Genomic DNA, 22,279 nt, shown 5'->3' on the forward strand with positions numbered 1-22,279 from the left:
ATGAGATGAGATGAACTTAACTCATTTTATTGCAGATTTGATAGTACTGACTATACAGCTCAGCAGACCCTGGCAATGGATGCAGTCAATGCTATGCAAGCCAGTGACATTACAATCACCATTGATGAGGTTAAAGAACAATTTTTACGTATTAATACCAATAAATCTCAAGGTCCAAATGGCATTAGCTGTAAAGTTTTGCGTACATGTGCCGACTTACTTGCCCCTCCCTTTCAAGTGTTGTTTCAACGTTCTGTAGACACTGGTTTAATACCTGACCAGTGGAAGCAGTCTCTGATCGTACCAGTGCCTAAAAACAACAGGCCCAAAGAGATGAATGATTTAAGACCTGTTGCATTAACATCAGCTCCCATGAAATGCCTGGAGAAGATTGTGCTGAAACATCTGCTTACTGACGTAGCACCATCACTGGATCCATACCAGTTTGCGTACCAGCCAAAGCGTGGTGTGGAGGATGCACTGCTGACAATGACAACTAGTATATACGAGCATCTTGAAGCACCTCAGAGTTTTGTAAAGATTGTCTTTATTGACTTCAGCAGTGCATTCAACACCATACAACCCCACCTGCTGGTACGTAAGCTGGTAGATCTAGGCGTTAATCCAAGGCTCATCATGTGGATCAACAATTTTCTTCTAAAGCGAACCCAACAGGTCAGGTTTAATCAGACTATCTCTTCCATGAGGTACATCAATACTGGTGCACCGCAGGGCTGCGTGTTGTCCCCTATACTTTATACACTTTACACCAATGAGTGCCGCGCTTTTGACACCAGACACTCTTATTTTAAGTATGCGGATGACACTGCCCTGGTAGGATTTTTAACAACAGGGAGTGCATCAATGGCCAGCTTTTAGGAGGAAATGGGGAGCTTCATAAGCTGGTGCTTTGAAAACCATCTTACCGTAAATGCAACCAAAACTAAAGAAATGGTTATTGATTTTAGACGTAATACAGAAGAAGTACCCCGCACAGTCGTCAATAACACATCCATTGAAAGAGTTAACACCTACAAATATTTAGGGATTGAACTTGATGATCAGTTGAAGTTTGACAAATGTGCCACTTCTAAGGTAAAAAAGCTCCAACAGAGAACGTTTTTCTTAAGGAAGTTACGAAGTTTTAATGTTGATAGATGTATTTTACAGTTGTTTTATAGGTCTGTGCTTCAGAGTGTCTTGTCCTTTGGACTGATCTGTGTCTTTGGCAATATGCATAAACATGATCAGGATAAATTACAATGCATTATTAAGAATGCCAGTGGGATAATTGGGTGTAATCAAGTATCAGCTGTCCAGCTATACAAAGACATTATACTACATAAAGCTGAGAGTATTCTCAGGGATCCAACCCATCCCCTATACTATAGATTCCAGCCAAGCCAACGTGGCAAGATGAGACTGCTGCAAAGGAAAATAAGAACTATTAGGTTCAGTAAGTCATTTGTCCCCACTGCAATCAGGATTTTAAATGAAGGGCAAAGAACTTGACAGTACTGTGTGTGTGTGTGTGTGTGTGTGTGAAAGACCAGCATGTATCAATTGGATTGCTGATGTATAGGGTGGGGTGGGGTATTTATTATTTGTTTTATGTTTTTATGTTTTAAATCTTGTCTACCTCTGTGTATGCACTGACCACTTGAATTTCCCCTTGTGGGATAATAAAGTTAACTTTAACTTTTAACTTTAAACTTGATGCAGAATTACAAAAGCTGTGCTTGTTCATAACTTAAGAAAGGAAAAATAAAAATGATGATTTGTGCTAAACAAAAACAAGATATTTACTGCATATTTGGAAAAGTAAATGACAAAATGAATTTACAGTGGGGCAAAAAAGTATTTAGTCAGCCACCAATTGTGCAAGTTCTCCCACTTAAGATGAGAGAGGCCTGTAATTTTCATCATAGGTACACTTCAACTATGAGAGACAGAATCGGGGGAAAGAATCCAGGAAATCACATTAGGATTTTTAATGAATTAATTGGTAAATTCCTCGGTAAAATAAGTATTTGGTCACCTACAAACAAGCAAGATTTCTGGCTCTCACAGACGTGTAACTTCTTCTTTAAGAGGATCCTCTGTCCTCCACTCGTTACCTGTATTAATGGCACCTGTTTGAACTCGTTATCAGTATAAAAGACACCTGTCCACAACCTCAAACAGTCACACTCCAAACTCCACTATGGCCAAGACCAAAGAGCTGTCAAAGGACACCAGAAACAAAATTGTAGACCTGCACCAGGCTGGGAAGACTGAATCTGCAATAGGTAAGCAGCTTGGTGTGAAGAAATCAACTGTGGGAGCAATTATTAGAAAATGGAAGACATACAAGACGTACAAGACCACTGATAATCTCCCTCGATCTGGGGCTCCACGCAAGATCTCACCCCGTGGGGTCAAAATGATCACAAGAACGGTGAGCAAAAATCCCAGAACCACACGGGGGACCTAGTGAATGACCTGCAGAGAGCTTGGACCAAAGTAACAAAGGCTACCATCAGTAACACACTACGCCGCCAGGGACTCAAATCCTGCAGTGCCAGACGTGTCCCCCTGCTTAAGCCAGTACATGTCCAGGCCCGTCTGAAGTTTGCTAGAGAGCATTTGGATGATCCAGAAGAGGATTGGGAGAATGTCATATGGTCAGATGAAACTAAAATAGAACTTTTTGGTAAAAACTCAACTTGTCGTGTTTGGAGGAGAAAGAATGCTGAGTTGCATCCAAAGAACACCATACCTACTGTGAAGCATGGGGGTGGAAACATCATGCTTTGGGGCTGTTTTTCTGCAAAGGGACCAGGACGACTGATCCGTGTAAAGGAAATAATGAATGGGGCCATGTATCGTGAGATTTTGAGTGAAAACCTCCTTCCATCAGCAAGGGCATTGAAGATGAAACGTGGCTGGGTCTTTCAGCATGACAATGATCCCAAACACACCGCCCGGGCAACGAAGGAGTGGCTTCGTAAGAAGCATTTCAAGGTCCTGGAGTGGCCTAGCCAGTCTCCAGATCTCAACCCCATAGAAAATCTTTGGAGGGAGTTGAAAGTCCATGTTGCCCAGCGACAGCCCCAAAACATCACTGCTCTAGAGGAGATCTGCATGGAGGAATGGGCCAAAATACCAGCAACAGTGTGTGAAAACCTTGTGAAGACTTACAGAAAACGTTTGACCTCTGTCATTGCCAACAAAGGGTATATAACAAAGTATTGAGATGAACTTTTGTTATTGACCAAATTCTTATTTTCCACCATAATTTGCAAATAAATTCTTTAAAAATCAGACAATGTGATTTTCTGGATTTTTTTTTTCTCATTCTGTCTCTCATAGTTGAAGTGTACCTATGATGAAAATTACAGGCCTCTCTCATCTTTTTAAGTGGGAGAACTTGCACAATTGGTGACTGACTAAATACTTTTTTGCCCCACTGTATTTCAAAAGTATATCATAGAAACACTCAGCCATACATGAAATAACCTGGAAAATGAATGCAGGTCGTTTTTGACCCATGTTGTGCATTAGAAGGGTAGTGATACAAAAAGGGTTTTTATTCAAAAAGTAAGAAAGGAAAAAATAAAATAAGGATGTATGATGATCAGAAACAAGTTAATTGAGGAATACCTTGAATACTGAATGATGGAATTAATTTATTGCAAAGATATAGAAGATAACTCAGTTGGGTCACTTTTGACCCGTGTTTTGCATCAAAGGGTTAAATAAATTATGATACGATGGAATCTGTTGTGCGTTGCCTTGCACCTGAGGTTAGATTTGCATAATTTTAGGACCTGGTAAGGATCAGGTGATTTTTTTTTTTTTGTTATGTCTTGATTGGTAAAACCATGTAACTGGAAGAGGGTGTACTTTCTTTTTCACACGACTATTTAGATTCCTAATGAGCAAGCCAGAGGAGACATTCAGACCAAACTGCATACACGAGTAAAGGACGGGTATCTAAAGGACTTCAAGAAGTTTTGCTCTCATTCACAAATTAGTAAAACTGCTCAGCTTCAGAACTGCAAGACATTAAATCATGATTCTTCTTTCTGTTGAGTCCTTGGAATGTGGAAAGGGTGTTTTTTTTTTTTTTTTTTTTTGTCCAATCATCATGAAATTTGGGTCGCAACATTATGAAAGGATTGCAAATAAAATAGTCTCTCAGATTTTTGATATGCAGAATGGTTCATTCATAACAGTTCATCAATTATGCTTTGTCCATAACGTTCAAACAAATTATTTGGGATGCAGTTCCATACAGGAAGCGAGGCCATTTCTCATTAACATTTTAAAGTGCATATCACGGGTGAATTCAGGAGCAAGATCAATGTAATTCTCCTATTTTATATTAAACTTTGGTCAAATATCTGTAGCATTCTCTGCAAATTTTTTTTACCTTGCGCAATACCAGAAAAATTCAGTTGAAATCAAGCCATTTGAGGCGAATCGGTCCGCCTCTGAAAAAACTCGGCATTTGGATTTCCTGGGAAACACTGATTTTCGTGACGTCGTGTGCGGGACGCCTCCTTCTGAATCCTACGTCAGCGCTGGTTTGTTTATGAGAAAACGACCTGATGGTTTTCTGCAAATTTCTTCAACGTTATCGCGTAATTATTAAAATGGTTAACAGATGTATCGTAGGAGGGTGTAGCAACACCAATCTTGATGGGATTAGTACTCATCGTTTTCCAAAAGACCGGACAATGAGAGAGAAATGGGAGTGCTTGGTGTACACAGGCTGTGCACTGAAACCGTGCAAAGCTCGCACAGCCTGCTGGCGCTTCCGCAGGTGACGTCACGAATCTGGCTCCAGACTCCCTTGGGATTTTTCCAGATGCGTTTTGTTATTTTATTTTTTTCTGCTGTAGACAGATGGCCTTGTGTGAAATTACCCTTCTGGATGAGTGTGTAAAGGGACATACTTTCATATAAAAAAACACAGAAATTGGTCCAGAATATGCACTTTAACATACTGACACCAAGTTTAGCAAACAAACAAGCGTTGAGCAACTTAGCAAGTGATTACATAGCTCAAGTGACCAAGATACTGGGAAGTAACTTTTAGGTGGATGTATTATGTACCATAAGTAGTAAAATATAGATTTATAGGAATGTAATTATGCTTGCACTTTTTTGTTCAGCTGTGGAGAAGCAAGCATCATTGCCGTCTGAGACAGAGAACACTAACACGTGGATTATAGTAGGAGTGGTGGTTCCTGTGCTGGTGGTGATGATCATCATCAGCATACTGTACTGGAAACTGTGCCGCACGGACAAACTGGAGTTTCAGCCAGACACCATGAGCACTGTCCAGCAGAGACAGAAGGTAAGAGAGAAAAGTCCACTCGAATAGCCTTCATTCAGATGGGGTTTGGAGCAGCAGAAAAGTCACACAGACGGAAAAGCATTTGTTGTATTTGTTAGCATCGTTGCGTCTGCTGACTTGTGATGCCGAAAGAACAGATAGCGATTAATCAGCGAATGGGCTCCTGAGCGTGTCTGCTCACTGCTTATCTCATCTCAGTGGGACTGATTTGCAGACATCCCAACCTGACAAAATTCATTTCAGGGAGGTCGTCGTCCACCTGAAAATTTTGGATTTGGTTGATGTGATTTCCAGCATTCTGGTGGATTTTGGCGTAGCCTTTCGGAGACGAACAATACCTGAATTCACTCAGATTCATAGCTGACACCCTGACTTGGGGACTTAGCACGGAAGATGGCGGCCGGTTCATCTCTTCTCGTCTCCACTGCAGAGGCGGGAGAAAACATGCCTCATGCGCCGTCACCGCCACATTGCAAGTGCGTGCACACACATACATGCACCACCAGAGGGCACGCGCGTACTGTACACTCGGGTTTTTTTTGTTTGTTTGTTTGTTTCTTAAAGTGGCATTCCACCATTGGAATAATATACTTGCCACGACAAGTATATTAATTTTGCGACCAAAGTCACCTACCCTTTTAATTTCCGCGCGGTAGTGAAACGTGATGTCATCGGCAGGTTCCCCTTCTTGTGTACCACGTCACGTGTGACGTGGCACATATTATCAGTAATGGCGGATAGAACGCGATAAAAATAATACCAATAAATCTAGCTAATACCAATAAATCTAGCTAACTGAAAGATTAACTCAAAATTTTTTGCAATTTTTTTGGCCCCCATATATGAGGAGAAATGATTCTCTCACTTTGGGGGTTTCCTGGTCTAAAAATAGACCGACACGTGGTACACAAGAAGGGGATCCTGCCGATGACATCACGTTTCACTACCGCACGGAAATTAAAAGGGTAGGTGACTTTGGTCGCAAAATTAATATACTTGTCGTTGTCAAAAAATTATGTTTGATATATCATTTTGAAGCTAAAAGATTTCTCTGTCTAGTCATGTTGTCATAAAATATATTGTATTTTATGCCAAAAAAATACATCCAATGGTGGAATGCCACTTTAAACCGGAAATACGCGTTGTGAAATTGGCCGCATCCCAAACCACACTCTACCCTACTCAATAGTGTGCCACCACATCACAGGCCTGCTATTGTGACGTACACTACCATTCAAAAGTTTGGGGTCACCCAGACAATTTTGTGTTTTCCATGAAAAGTCACACTTTTATTTACCACCATAAGTTGTAAAATGAAAAAATATAGTCAAGACCTTTTTCTGAGCATTTAATCGACCCCACAAATGTGATGCTCCAGAAACTCAATCTGCTCAAAGGAAGGTCAGTTTTATAGCTTCTCTAAAGAGCTCAACTGTTTTCAGCTGTGCTAACATGATTGTACAAGGGTTTTCTAATCATCCATTAGCCTTCTGAGGCAATGAGCAAACACATTGTACCATTAGAACACTGGAGTGAGAGTTGCTGGAAATGGGCCTCTATACACCTATGGAGATATTGCACCAAAAACCAGACATTTGCAGCTGGAATAGTCATTTACCACATTAGCAATGTATAGAGTGGATTTCTGATTAGTTTAAACCAGGGCTTTGAACCGGTTCAGGGAACGAAAATGAAAACCGGGAACTTTTTCTATTTCACATGGAACAGAAACGAAACCAGAAACTTTATTATTTTTTATGTTCCGGAACAGAAACGCTTATTAAAAATAATGGTAACCGGTTAATACCGGTTTTTATTTTGTTCCTCAAAGTTTCCGTAGCCTACAAATAAAGTCATTCTTCTCCTGCGCAAGTTTCTATGACCCGCTGGGGTTCACTTCCTGTGTGACATTCGCTGACTGAATGTAGAGAGCGGGAGGGTGGACTACTATCACGTCTCCACATCTTAAATAAGAGGTAAATATTGCAGTCTATCGTTATTCAAAAACGTCAATTTCAAACACGATATCAATATATTTATCCACATTAATGAGAGGCTCGCGAACATTAAATGACGTTAACCTCTGTTAGCCTATCAATGCATACGGCCTGACTAGCCTTTGGTAACGCACTAAACGAATTATCTTTCATTTTTGGCACTTTTTCTGTTTGTGTAGATGGGAAGACATACTGAGAATCCAAATCGCCAACATTTGAAATAATAATTGTTTTGAATTATTTCTTGTCTTATTTAATGAAGGTTGTAATAGAATTAGCCTACATTTGGCTTAAGCTGGATGAGACAGAGACATAACTTTATAGCCATTTGTTAAACAGCTGACAGGGAACGTAATTAACCGTTCCGGGAACGAAATTTTTTTGTTCTAACCGGTTCGGGAACGTCTGTTTAATGGTGGAACCCAAAACTGGAAACGTTAAAATTCCGTTTCTGTTCGGAACGAACCAATAGGAAAAAAATTCTGGTTCAAAGCCCTGATTTAAAGTGATCTTCATTGAAAAGAACAGTGCTTTTCTTTCAAAAATAAGGACATTTCAAAGTGACCCCGAACTTTTGAACAGTAGTGTATATAAGGCTAAAGAATGCAATGACATGACGTAGCGTGTTATGATTAGTCCACAATTTTATCAAGCTTAGACAGTCATTTTAGTCCAGTAGCTAACCTGGATAGTCAGTGAACATCCGGGTGTGTCTCTTTACCTTCTTTCTGCATTAAAATGTGTTGTAAACCATACCGATCTACGTTCATACTGTATATATTTTATAGTATCCGTCTTGAACACAGGAAGTGGTATATGTATGTAAAACCAAGAGAAAATAACTAGGTGTACAGATTCATGTACTGAATATAGCAGGGTCAATAAATGACTCCACCCGGTCATATTAGGTAAAGAACACCCTTCATCAGAGGGTCACCAACATCCGGGTGACCCTCTGATGAAGACGGAAGTTACACCGTCGAAGCTACACATGTCAGGTAAAGGAAAAAACTTTTACATGTTTGAAACAAAAGAAAACTATTGATTTGATTTGGATAGTCAGTGAGTTTCACATTATTGTTGTATTATAAACTGCCACACAAGCACCCATTACAGCCCTGACTTTAACCTTCAAGCGACCAAGCTATTTTAGCGACTAAAGCTGGGCATACACTGTGCGATTTTTGGCCCGATTTTGACACGATTTTCACTCGTGCGACTATTTTGGAGATCGGACCGAGTTTTGGCTCAATCGTGCGTCTCGGATCGTGTAGTATACATGGGGTAACGACAAGCGATTAACACCTCACGACCTCCTCCCGATCGATCGGATGAAAATCAAACCTGTTTGAAATCCTGGTCGCCCATCGTGAGGCTATCGCACTGTTGAAGCAGTGTCACGAGCCGATTTACCTCAACCTGTCACACTACACATGCGCGAACACAGATACGGAAGAGAAAACAGAGACTTCCGGTCTCCTCCTCCTCTTCTTTTTCACGTTGCAGTTCCGGATACAAGAATCCGACGAGTCGTGTATGGAAGTACAGTGTGAGCAGTCAGATCGCATCCGAGCATCGGATCGTATAGTGTGAGAACAGGAATCGTAAGCTGCGTGCTGTTTACCCCTGCGATTCACTCGTACAGTGTGAGCAGCAGCTGAATACCGCGATTGAAAAAAATCGCACAGTGTATGCCCAGCTTAATATGACCGGGTGGAGTCATTTATTGACCCTGCTATATTCAGTACATGAATCTGTACACCTAGTTATTTTCTCTTGGTTTTACATACATATACCACTTCCTGTGTTCAAGACGGATACTATAAAATATATACAGTATGAATGTAGATCGGTATGGTTTACAACACATTTTAATGCAGAAAGAAGGTAAAGAGACACAGCATAAGAAGTAACGTAATCTAGACAGTCTTTGTTCTGTCCTACTGGAACATTTACTTCATTCAACAACACTGACTGAAAATGTATCATGAAAAGAAAAGTATGAGCAAAAACATGCATTGCAGTGTTGACGGGATCTTTGTAACATCAAAACTAGTGACTAATGTGCTAATACTAGCTAATATGCTATTTCTAGCGATGAAATAGCATGTTAGCTAGTATTAGCACATTGCAGCGTTGATGGGATCTTTGTAACATCAAAACTAGTGACGAATATGCATGCTATTTCACCGCTAGAAATAGCATGTTAGCTAGTATTAGCATATTAGTCACTAGTTTTGATGTTACAAAGATCCCATCCACACTGCAATGTGCTAATACTAGCTAACATGCTATTTCTAGCGGTGAAATAGCATATTAGCTAGTATTAGCATATTAGGCTACATCCACACGACAACGGCAACAAGATTTTATTTAAAAAAATATCGCGTCCACATGGGCAACGGATCAGTAAAATATCAGGTCCATATGGCAACGCAACGCTTGCTGAAAACGATGCAATACACATGCCACACCTCTAGGGGCGCTGTAAGACGGTCCCATCGGAGACACCAGAACAATAGAAGAAGTAGATGTATGCGCATAAACCCCTTCTTCTACCCGGTGTGAAGCACTGTCAGGAACAAACACACAACAACAAGAAGATGGCTGCGACTACGCGAGGAAATCGTGCCTTCTGTGTGTACAAATTAGTTTTATTAGTGTGCGTAGTTTTATATAACTTAATTTTCTTATTGTGTGAACATTTTGAAAAGCATTTTTATATAATTTATATAACTTTTTATATTGTGTGTGAACATTTTGAAAAGCAGTCTTATCCGATGAAAAAAAGAAATTCAAGAAATGGTTCAGTTACTTGTTTATTTAAAAGAAAAGCTGTATACAAAAGTGAATGCAATGCAGTGGTTCATACGAAACAGCGAGAGTGCTGCTTGTTCTAGTCATGTGGTTGTGACGTCATCGTAAACAAATCCGTTCTACTCATCCAGACGACTTCGCAACGGCGCCATTGCCAGATTTTTCCACTCTGGAACCCGTTCTCAAAAAATATCGTGGGGCACCCAAAATGCCGGTGCCGTGTGGACGCCAGGCCGAAACGATAAACAATTTTATCAGATTCACCTGAATCCGTTGCCGTGTGGACAGGGCCTTAGTCGCTAGTTTTGATGTTACAAAGATCCCGTCAACACTGCAATGTGCTGATAGTAGCTAACATGCCATCTTTAGCGGTGAAATAGCATGTTAGCTAGTATTAGCATATTAGTCACTAGTTTTGATGTTACAAAGATCCCATCCACACTGCAATGTGCTGATACTAGCTAACATGCTATTTCTAGTGGTGAACTAGCATGTTAGCTAGTATTAGCACATTGCAGTGTTGATGGGATCTTTGTAACATCAAAACTAGTGACGAATATGCATGCTAATACTCAAATTAATCATCTTCATCAATTGAGCTGTTTTTAATCATCACTTTGGGCCTCATGTATCTGTCTCGATGCCGCTGCAGATGTAAATCTAGCTATTCTTGGTCTACTTGCCAGTGGTTCACTGCAGCAAAAGTACAACATACAGATAACTGGTTGGTAAAAGCAAAATTTGATAAGGAATTACTGCAAGAAATCATAAATGACCGCGCCCGATTTTTCATTACTCTTGCCGCACCATTCAGCCGATCCCTGCAAAAACCTATGAACAGTTATAGGGCAAGTTAACTAAAAAAAAAAAAAATTCATGGTAGGAAATATTTTTCGGATCAAAAGTATAAAAACTGCACACAAAATGATATGCCCAGGGTCATAAATGACCCCACTCGGTCACTTGAGGGTTAAAAAGATCCTGTGTGGAGCATTGTCCGTCTCAGTGTCTGAAAAGTAACTGGTCCTGACAGATAAATGGTCATTTTCGTGTGTCTTTTTTAAAAATAATTTTAATGTAGAAGTGCAAATTTTCAAATGTTAATATTATTATCCATGCATGATGTATCTTATTTTATGTTATTTATTCTGGTCATAATTCTGTTTTATTTTTCCTCTGCTGCAGGTGAGTGCATGATGGTGCCGTGGGTATTTTATGTACGCATGTGTGTATGAATGTGATGATGAGAGATGCTCCCCGGTTTGTAACATCCCAGATTCTAGCTAGGGATGGCGAAAACTAAAAAAAAATCTTGACCGACCACCGAGCCTCATTAGCCGGTTAAAGTTGGTTAACCTATGAGTTTAAACAGGGATGCAAATGGCGCGCCTTTTGGCGGATGCCGCCTTTTTCACGGCTGAATCGTGCAGATCCGATTTTTTGGGGGGGGGGTTTGGAGTGTCTGAATAATTTCATCAGAGTAAATTCTGTATTAAAATTACTAAATAAACAAATGCCATTACAGTCCATGAAACATAGGAAGTATGAGAAGAAAACAGTGAATCAGGAAGCTGCGCACGTTTTCGCGGAAGCTGCGCAAATGTGCGCAGCTTTCTGATTTACTGTTTTCTTCTCATACTTCCTATGTTTCATGGACTGTAACGGCATTTGCTTATTTAATAATTTTAATACAGAATTTACTGTGATGAAATTATTCAGACACTCCAACGCCCCCCTAAAAAAAAAAATCGGATCTGCACGATTCAGCCGTGAAAAAGGCGGCATCTGCGCCTTTAGTTTGTGTGGAGAGATATGATCTGCAATAACATGCATTGTTGGCTACAGACCGAAACATACTTTCAGAATGCACTGGCCAAGGCAGGACTAAACTCGATGTCTCATTCTCATTATCTCTAGCCGCTTTATCCTTCTACAGGGTCGCAGGCAAGCTGGAGCCTATCCCAGCTGACTACGGGCGAAAGGCGGGGTACACCCTGGACAAGTCGCCAGGTCATCACAGGGCTGACACATAGACACAGACAACCATTCACACTCACATTCACACCTACGGTCAATTTAGAGTCACCAGTTAACCTAACCTGCATGTCTTTGGACTGTGGGGGAAACCGGAGCACCCGGAGGAAACCCACGCAGACACGGGGAGAACATGCAAACTCCACACAGAAAGGCCCTCGCCGGCCCCGGGACTCGAACCCAGACCTTCTTGCTGTGAGGCGACAGCGCTAACCACTACACCACCGTGCCGCCCTAAACTCGATGTGCCTTCTAATAATTAAAAAAAAACAGAATAGTAATTTGTAAGCTAAAAAGCCTGTGTCTACACTTTTCTTTCGCCGAGTGGCAGCTGTCTTCAACTGGGGTGGGAGGGCGGGACATGAATGAATGGGTGTTTCTGATTTGTCAGCTGTCGTCCTTACACCGCATGGCATGAACCTAGCGTTTACAACACAGAATTCCAGGTTCTCCGCTCCAAAATCGGCAGCTTCAAAACGATTGATTTTTTTTTAACCGACAACCAAAAAAAAATTAACCGGTTGACATTGATTCGGTCAACCATCGGTCAAACGGTCATCGGTTAACATCCCTAGTTCTAGCAGTAATGGGTGTGGTGGTGTATGTGCTTCATGGTGTTCACTAGTAATATTTAACCCCTTCAATGCCCTTGGACGAGTCACGTACGTCATGAAATCTTTTACCGCCGTGCCTTATGACGTAACGCTACTCGTCATAAACACCTCCTTTTATGTACCTTACATGGCACATTACGTTTACTTCACAGTCGCACTTATGAATTACAGTCAGTGCGTAAAACATTCTTCCAGTTGGATATGTTTTGGTATGGTGGTACAAAACAGTCACATGACCCTGTATTGGTCATGTGGTGTCCTGTCATTGTCTGACACAGTGCGTTATTTACTTTTTTTGCTCTTTTAGTATGTTTTGCAGAGACTCAGATTGTTGGCGCGCCCGCGTCTAAGATGCACTATTTCGAATAATGAACGCATTGTCGAGAGGGGCAGGGGCCAATATGGACGCGAGCATTTTATACCCTATTTGGAACGTTTCATGGCGTATTACTTGACTTCATGGTCTCAATATCGAAAATCTTGCACAAATATGCAACTTCCAACATAATTATCTGGATATTCAACAGATTTCAGCATCGGATGAATTTGTTTTGACCGCCGCCATATTGAATATACGTCAGACCCGTTCGGACCCGTTCGTGTATTTACGCCGCCCCGTTTGTAGCGTCCCAAGCGAGTAAAACCTGAACCTGATCATTCGCTACGTGGCGTCTTACGGTCTATGTACGAATATTTGAAAGAGACAAGAAAACATGGATAAGAAAAAAAAGAAAAATACATCTATTTTGTCATTCTTCGACAGAAAGAGAGTACATTCACCTGAAAAAACTGATACCCAAGGTAATTAGTCATACTAGATTTACACACATCCTGATTCTGATGATTTAATCAACTGTTGTATCATTAGTATCAGACATTATTAATTTTCAAACTTCATAGCCTGAATCTGAACCCAAGATTGAAGATTCAGCATCCCATGTGATTCTCTGAAATTAGAAGTAGAGATGATTAGAGACAAGCAGAATTAGACCGTCACAGCATGCAAAAAACAAACCCATTCTTGTGCTATAATTTACAAGGAGATAATATAGATGTGATATATAGTGGCCTGTGGTTGAATTCCAAAATATTGCCACTGATTAAACAATATCTCAATATATTTGGTTGAAGCATTGATTTTTGTCATCTACATTGCTTCATATGGCTTCTAATACAAAAAAAAACAGAATTGAGAAGAAAAAAACAGCCTCTGGGCTGCCCCAGCTGTTCATTGGGCTTGCTTCGCTCACTAGGTTCGCTTCAACTGAAGGATAATCACTGGGCCCCCCATTGTAGAAATGGGCCCCTGTTTTTTCCCAGGAGGGGCCCTGTGGGCCCCTTCACCTGCAAGGCAATCTGAGTCTCTGGTTTTGGAGCAAATTACGGCAAGAAAGAGATATACTGTACTGCCGGAGACGTGAGGGACATAATACAACTCCGATTCCAAAAAAGTTGGGACAAAGTACAAATTGTAAATAAAAACGGAATACAATGATGTGGAAGTTTCAAAATTCCATATTTTATTCAGAATAGAACATAGATGACATATCAAATGTTTAAACTGAGAAAATGTATCATTTAAAGAGAAAAATTAGGTGATTTTAAATTTCATGACAACAACACATCTCAAAAAAGTTGGGACAAGGCCATGTTTCCCACTGTGAGACATCCCCTTTTCTCTTTACAACAGTCTGTAAACGTCTGGGGACTGAGGAGACAAGTTGCTCAAGTTTAGGGATAGGAATGTTAACCCATTCTTGTCTAATGTAGGATTCTAGTTGCTCAACTGTCTTAGGTCTTTTTTGTCGTATCTTCCGTTTTATGATGCGCCAAATGTTTTCTATGGGTGAAAGATCTGGACTGCAGGCTGGCCAGTTCAGTACCCGGACCCTTCTTCTACGCAGCCATGATGCTGTAATTGATGCAGTATGTGGTTTGGCATTGTCATGTTGGAAAATGCAAGGTCTTCCCTGAAAGAGACGTCGTCTGGATGGGAGCATATGTTGCTCTAGAACCTGGATATACCTTTCAGCATTGATGGTGTCTTTCCAGATGTGTAAGCTGCCCATGCCACACGCACTAATGCAACCCCATACCATCAGAGATGCAGGCTTCTGAACTGAGCGCTGATAACAACTTGGGTCGTCCTTCTCCTCTTTAGTCCGAATGACACGGCGTCCCTGATTTCCATAAAGAACTTCACATTTTGATTCGTCTGACCACAGAACAGTTTTCCACTTTGCCACAGTCCATTTTAAATGAGCCTTGGCCCAGAGAAGACGTCTGCGCTTCTGGATCATGTTTAGATACGGCTTCTTCTTTGAACTACAGAGTTTTAGTTGGCAACGGCGGATGGCACGGTGAATTGTGTTCACAGATAATGTTCTCTGGAAATATTCCTGAGGCCATTTTGTGATTTCCAATACAGAAGCATGCCTGTATGTGATGCAGTGCCGTCTAAGGGCCCGAAGATCACGGGCACCCAGTATGGTTTTCCGGCCTTGACCCTTACGCACAGAGATTCTTCCAGATTCTCTGAATCTTTTGATGATATTATGCACTGTAGATGATGATATGTTCAAACTCTTTGCAATTTTACACTGTCGAACTCCTTTCTGATATTGCTCCACTATTTGTCGGCGCAGAATTAGGGGGATTGGTGATCCTCTTCCCATCTTTACTTCTGAGAGCCACTGCCACTCCAAGATGCTCTTTTTATACCCAGTCATGTTAATGACCTATTGCCAATTGACCTAATGAGTTGCAATTTGGTCCTCCCGCTGTTCCTTTTTTGTACCTTTAACTTTTCCAGCCTCTTATTGCCCCTGTCCCAACTTTTTTGAGATGTGTTGCTGTCATGAAATTTCAAATGAGCCAATATTTGGCATGAAATTTCAAAATGTCTCACTTTCGACATTTGATATATTGTCTATGTTCTATTGTGAATACAATATCAGTTTTTGAGATTTGTAAATTATTTCATTCTGTTTTTATTTACAATTTCTACTTTGTCCCAACTTTTTTGGAATCGGGGTTGTATTTAGGGAGACACAGAACATAGAATTGGGAAGTAGTGATGAGGATGAAAGTGGAAATGAGAGCAGTGGATGTGATTATCAGGGCAGTGGTGCTGACGGATCATCTAGTGACGGCAGTGAGGACAGCCTACCTAATTTGGTCATCAGAGGTACAGTAGGAGACAAGCTGTAGCTAGAGGCCTTGGTAGAGGTAGAGTTAGAACTAGAGGTGGTGGAAGAGTAATGCCTAGAGGGAGAGGGCCACGCAGGCGAGGTGGTAGGGTGCATGTACAGTACGTGGTGGAGGACATGGTATGAGAGGAGATAGCAAGACTGAGAATGATGCTGCTGCTGTTGGGGCTGGTGGAGGAGGTGATGGTGAGGCTAGGGATCGAGGTGGTGGTGATGATAGGCATGATGATGAAGATTATAATGATGATAATCAGGGAAACCAAAATGCATATCAGCCAGTTTTTAGAGAAGCACGTATGGAACAGCCAAATAAACACAATTTCACTGTACCTAATGCTGGCATACAAATTGACACAGCTGGCTTTGATCCTGAGGATTGCTTCAAAGTTTTCCTCACAGATGAACTGGTCGACCATTTTGTCACTGAGCTCAGCAGTGGTTTGCTTCCCATAACCCCAAAAAGTTCTCGCATACCAAAATGCGCGTACTCGCACATTACAATTGCAGACAAGGGGTTAATTTAAATGTAACGTACATTACCTTTAGATACAGTGCTGAGCGTAAATGAGTGCACCCGTTTTGAAAAGTAACATTTTAAACAATATCTCAATGAACACAAACAATTTCCAAAATGTTGACAAGACGAAGTTTAATATAACATCTGTTTAACTTATAACGTGAAAGTAAGGTTAATAATACAACTTAGATTACACATTTTTCAGTTTTACTCAAATTAGGGTGGTGCAAAAATGAGTATACCCCACAACAAAAAACTACTACATCTAGTGCTTTGTATGGCCTCCATGATTTTTAATGACAGCACCAAGTCTTCTAGGCATGGAATGAACAAGTTGGCGACATTTTGCAACATCAATCTTTTTCCATTCTTCAACAATGACCTCTTTTAGTGACTGGATGCAGGATGGAGAGTGATGCTCAACTTGTCTCTTCAGAATTCCCCATAGGTGTTCGATTGGGTTCAGATCAGGAGACGTACTTGGCCACTGAATCACTTTCACCCTGTTCTTCTTCAGAAATCCAACAGTGGCCTTAGATGTGTGTTTAGTCATGTTGGAAAAGTGCACGACGACCAAGGGCACGGAGTGATGGTAGCATCTTCTCTTTCAGTACAGAGCAATACGTCTGTGAATTCATGATGCCATCAATGAAATGCAGCTCCCCGACACCAGCAGCACTCATGCTGCCCCACATAAGGACACTGCCACCACCATGTTTCATTGTAGGCACCATGCATTTTTCTTTGTATTCCTCACCTTTGCGACGCGATACAGTTTTGAAGCCATCAGTTCTAAAAACATTTATCTTGGTCTCATCACTCCAGAGTATAGAGTCCCAGTAGTATTCATCTTTGTCAGCATGGGCCCTGGCAAACTCTAGGCGGGCTTTTTTGTGCCTGGGCTTTAGGAGAGGCTTCTTTCGTGGACGGCATCCATGCATGCCATTCCTCTGCAGTGTACGCCGGATTGTGTCACGGGAAATAGTCACCCCAGTTTGGCTTTCTACTTCTTTAGATAACTGCAGTGAACTTGCATGCCGATTTTCTTCAACCCTTCTCATCAGAAGACGCTCCTGTCGAGGTGTTAACTTCCGTGGATGACTTGGACGTCTCTGTGAGATGGTTGCAGTTCCATCTTTCTTAAATTTTTGTACCACTTTTGCTACAGTATTCTGACTGATAAGTAAAGCTTTGCTGATCTTCTTGTAGCCTTCACCTTTGTGGTGTAAAGAAATTATTTTCTTTGTGGAATTCTGAAGAGACAAGTTGAGCATCACTCTCCATCCAGCATCCAGTCACTAAAAGAGGTCATTGTTGAAGAATGGAAAAAGATTGATGTTGCAAAATGTTGCCAACTTGTTCATTCCATGCCTAGAAGACTTGGTGCTGTCATTAAAAATCATGGAGGCCATACAAAGGACTAGATGTAGTAGTTTTTGTTGTGGGGTGTACTCATTTTTGCACCACCCTAATTTGAGTAAAACTGAAAAATGTGTAATCTAAGTTATATTATTAACCTTACTTTCACGTTATAAGTTAAACAGATGTTATATTGAACTTTGTCTTGTCAACATTTTGGAAATTGTTTGTGTTCATTGAGATATTGGTTAAAATGTTACTTTTCAAAGGGGGTGTACTCATTTACGCTCAGCACTGTAACTGCACAATGCACATTTTCCACATGCAGTACTGGATGCATGCTTAGCTAGGAAATCTTATATGGATATGGGGATTTAGGCGTTGTTACCTCCGCCAAGGAGGTTATGTTTCGGTAGCGTTGGTTTGTTTGTTGGTTGGTTTGTCTGTTAGCAACATTACGGAAAAAGTCATGAACGGATTGCTCTGAAATTTTTTCCAGAGGTGTGACTGGGCACAAGTAACAATCCATTAAATTTTGCCGGTGATCCAGATCACTTTCTGGATCCTGGAATTTTTTAAAGGACTCTTGGCGGAGGTCTGCACTCTCCGAGTGCTTTTCTAGTTTGATATTAGCATAGGATAGTTTTGGGTTTGTTATCATTTGACTTGCTGTGAAATGGATAATAACCTCTGATATAGCTGATCACGGAGGCAAACCCATTCTCTTTCTGCCTCATATTCGTGTTGTTACCTCCACCAAGGAGGTTCTGTTTTCGGTAGCGTTGGTTTGTTTGTTGGTTTGTCTGTTAGCAACATTACGGAAAAAGTTATGAACGGATTGCTCTGAAATTTTTTCCAGAGGTGTGACTGGGCACAAGTAACAATCCATTAAATTTTGGCGGTGATCCGGATCACCTTCTGGATCCCAGAATTTTAAAGGATTCTTGGTGGAGGTCTGCGCTCTCAGAGTGCTTTTCTAGTTTCTGTTCTGTTGTCAGGAGAGCTTGAGCGCTTTTTGGATGACAATGATAGTGTGAATCCAAATCTCTCTCAAATCTCATCGTGCAAAAATTGTCAGAAAGGTAGTATCGTCAGCATAGAAGAAGACGGAGCAGACGATTTCCCGCCAAACCAGAATGACAATGATAATTACACGCTAAATCGGTTTATATATTGAAAATAATAAGTGTCTACAATCAGATACCCACCTGAAAAAATCAATACGCGGAATGAAAATAAGAAGGCGATTCGATCAGGGACCCGTCCGATAATGGCGACAAATCAAAACGACCACGATTCGGTAAGAAGACAACTTTTGCTCTATTTCTGTTCAATTTATTCATTATTTGAATCAATTGGACACACAAACCGATCGATCGGATTGTTTCCCGGTCCGTGCTTGTTTTATTCAGTCGCGAAATGAGTGTCTGGCGCTAAAATCATTCGCTGGCGTGGAGGCAAAACTAGGAAAGCAAAGTTTTGAAGGTAATGTATGTTTATTCACTACTTAAATGTATACTGTACTTATGTAGCCTATAGTTATAACGCAGTAGGGCAAATATTGACCAGATTGTCATGAAGAACAATCAGGACACTGTAACCTGTAACATTAGCTACATACATTGGTTCAAATGACAGTGTTATGACATTATGGCTTCCTGTCGATTTGTAAATTGCTCAGTAGGATATTCACTCAAGCCAAATATGAAATTATTCTGGAAAAGAGCATTACTCCGCTCTGTTTGGGAGCTTCTATGGATCCATTCTGTCAATAAGATTCATTTTATACATCCAGTGGTGCTTGAAAGTTTGTGAACCCTTTAGAATTTTCTATATTTCTGCATAAATATGACCTAAAACATCATCAGATTTTCACACAAGTCCTAAAAGTAAATAAAGAGAACCCAGTTAAACAAATGACACAAGAATATTATACTTGGTTATTTATTTATTGAGGAAAATGATTCGATATTACATATCTGTGAGTGGCAAAAGTATGTGAACCTTTGCTTTCAGTATCTGGTGTGACCCCCTTGTGCAGCAATAACTGCAACTAAACATTTGTGGTAACTGTTGATCAGTCCTGCACACCGGCTTGGAGGAATTTTAGCCCATTCCTCCGTACAGAACAGCTTCAACTCTGGGATGTTGGTGGGTTTCCTCACATGAACTGCTCGCTTCAGGTCCTTCCACAACATCTCGATTGGATTAAGGTCAGGACTTTGACTTGGCCATTCCAAAACATTAACTTTATTCTTCTTTAACCATTCTTTGGTAGAATGACTTGTGTGCTTAGGGTCGTTGTCTTGCTGCATGACCCACCTTCTCTTGAGATTCAGTTCATGGACAGATGTCCTGACATTTTCCTTTAGAATTCGCTGGTATAATTCAGAATTCATTGTTCCATCAATGAAGGCAAGCCGTCCTGGCCCAGATGCAGCAAAACAGGCCCAAACCATGATACTACCACCACCATGTTTCACAGATGGGATAAGGTTCTTATGCTGGAATGCAGTGTTTTCCTTTCTCCAAACATAACGCTTCTCATTTAAACCAAAAAGTTCTATTTTGGTCTCATCCGTCCACAAAACATTTTTCCAATAGCCTTCTGGCTTGTCCACGTGATCTTTAGCAAACTGCAGATGAGCAGCAGTGTTCTTTTTGGAGAGCAGTGGCTTTCTCATTGCAACCCTGCCATGCACACCATTGTTGTTCAGTGTTCTCCTGATGGTGGACTCATGAACATTAACATTAGCCAATGTGAGAGAGGCCTTCAGTTGCTTAGAAGTTACCCTGGGGTCCTTTGTGACCTCGCCGACTATTACACGCCTTGCTCTTGGAGTGATCTTTGTTGGTTGACCACTCCTGGGGAGGGTAACAATGGTCTTGAATTTCCTCCATTTGTACACAATCTGTCTGACTGTGGATTGGTGGAGTCCAAACTCTTTAGAGATGGTTTTGTAACCTTTTCCAGCCTGATGAGCATCAATAATACTTTTTCTGAGATCCTCAGAAATCTCCTTTGCTTGTGCCATGATACACTTCCACAAACATGTGTTGTGAAGATCAGACTTTGATAGATCCCTGTTCTTTAAATAAAACAGGGTGCCCACTCACACCTGATTGTCATCCCATTGATTGAAAACACCTGACTCTAATTTCACCTTCAAATTAACTGCTAATCCTAGAGGTTCACATACTTTTGCCACTCACAGATATGTAATATTGAATCATTTTCCTCAATTAATAAATTTGTGTAACTGGGTTCTCTTTATCTACTTTTAGGACTTGTGTGAAAATCTGATGATGTTTTAGGTCATATTTATGCAGAAATACAGAAAATTCTAAAGGGTTCACAAACTTTCAAGCACCACTGTACAGTATGCTGTGGCTTGTCATTCCTGCAGAGTTTGTTCTGATACAACCTCCTCTGCTTTGATTTACTTTTAAGCATGAAAAGTCTTAAAAACCACAATGAAATAATCTCTTGAAGCCCTCGCAGTATGTTATAACATGTAAACAAAAACTAACCATACCAAAAGGGTGGAACAGTCCCATAATGCAGTTTGATGTGATATTGATTCCCAATCCCTGTTTTTTTTTTCCCTGGAGTCTGAGGTCATATCGGAGTTAAAATACTTTGCTTGAGGTGGTTCTCTGGTGTCGCAGCTCCTCAAAAATTCTTTGTTCGTCCCAAGCCCAGACTGGTGATGACATTTGAGCCAGGACTTTATTTCAAGTAATCTGGTATTTATCTTCAAAAAAAAAAAAAGGCATATTGAACAATTTAAAACTTGTCAGTATGTTTTACATCAAATTGGCCAGTACATTTCTGTTCCATGCCCCCAAACAGGTGGACAGATTTTATCCATTTGGCCTTGCGAGTTAATTAAAAAGGGAGTATATGGTGAATGCATGCACATAGTGTGTGTCTGTCTTTTATGCACACTCTTTCTCTCGCTCTTGACATATAAATCCTGGAACGTGTAAAACTACACTACCGTTCAAAAGTTTGGGGTCACTTTGAAATGTCCTTATTTTTGAAAGAAAAGCACTGTTCTTTTCAATGAAGATCACTTTAAACTAATCAGAAATCCACTCTATACATTGCTAATGTGGTAAATGACTATTCTAGCTGCAAATGTCTGGTTTTTGGTGCAATATCTACATACAGTGGGGCAAAAAAGTATTTAGTCAGTCACCAATTGTGCAAGTTCTCCCACTTAAAAAGATGAGAGAGGCCTGTAATTTTCATCATAGGTATACCTCAACTATGAGAGACAAAATGAGAAAAAAAATTCAGAAAATAACATTGTCTGATTTTTAAAGAATTTATTTGCAAATGGTGGAAAATAAGTATTTGGTCAATAACAAAAGTTCATCTCAAT

At 40.6% G+C, this 22,279-nt stretch overlaps 1 protein-coding gene across 3 annotated transcripts in view; it reads left to right on the forward strand.

The window, feature by feature from the left end:
• The window catches only part of LOC132887900 (protein FAM107B-like), a 338,230-nt gene that overhangs the window by 124,894 nt on the left and 191,057 nt on the right, over positions 1-22,279 (forward strand). For all 3 annotated transcript variants that reach the window (XM_060923673.1, XM_060923674.1, XM_060923675.1), the window contains exon 11: positions 5,160-5,344. In XM_060923673.1, coding sequence (XP_060779656.1) covers positions 5,160-5,344 — 185 coding nt within the window. The remainder of the gene's footprint in view (positions 1-5,159; positions 5,345-22,279) is intronic.

This window comes from Neoarius graeffei, chromosome 6 (assembly GCF_027579695.1).
Source record: "Neoarius graeffei isolate fNeoGra1 chromosome 6, fNeoGra1.pri, whole genome shotgun sequence".
In the NCBI taxonomy this organism is placed as follows: Eukaryota; Metazoa; Chordata; class Actinopteri; order Siluriformes; family Ariidae; genus Neoarius; species Neoarius graeffei.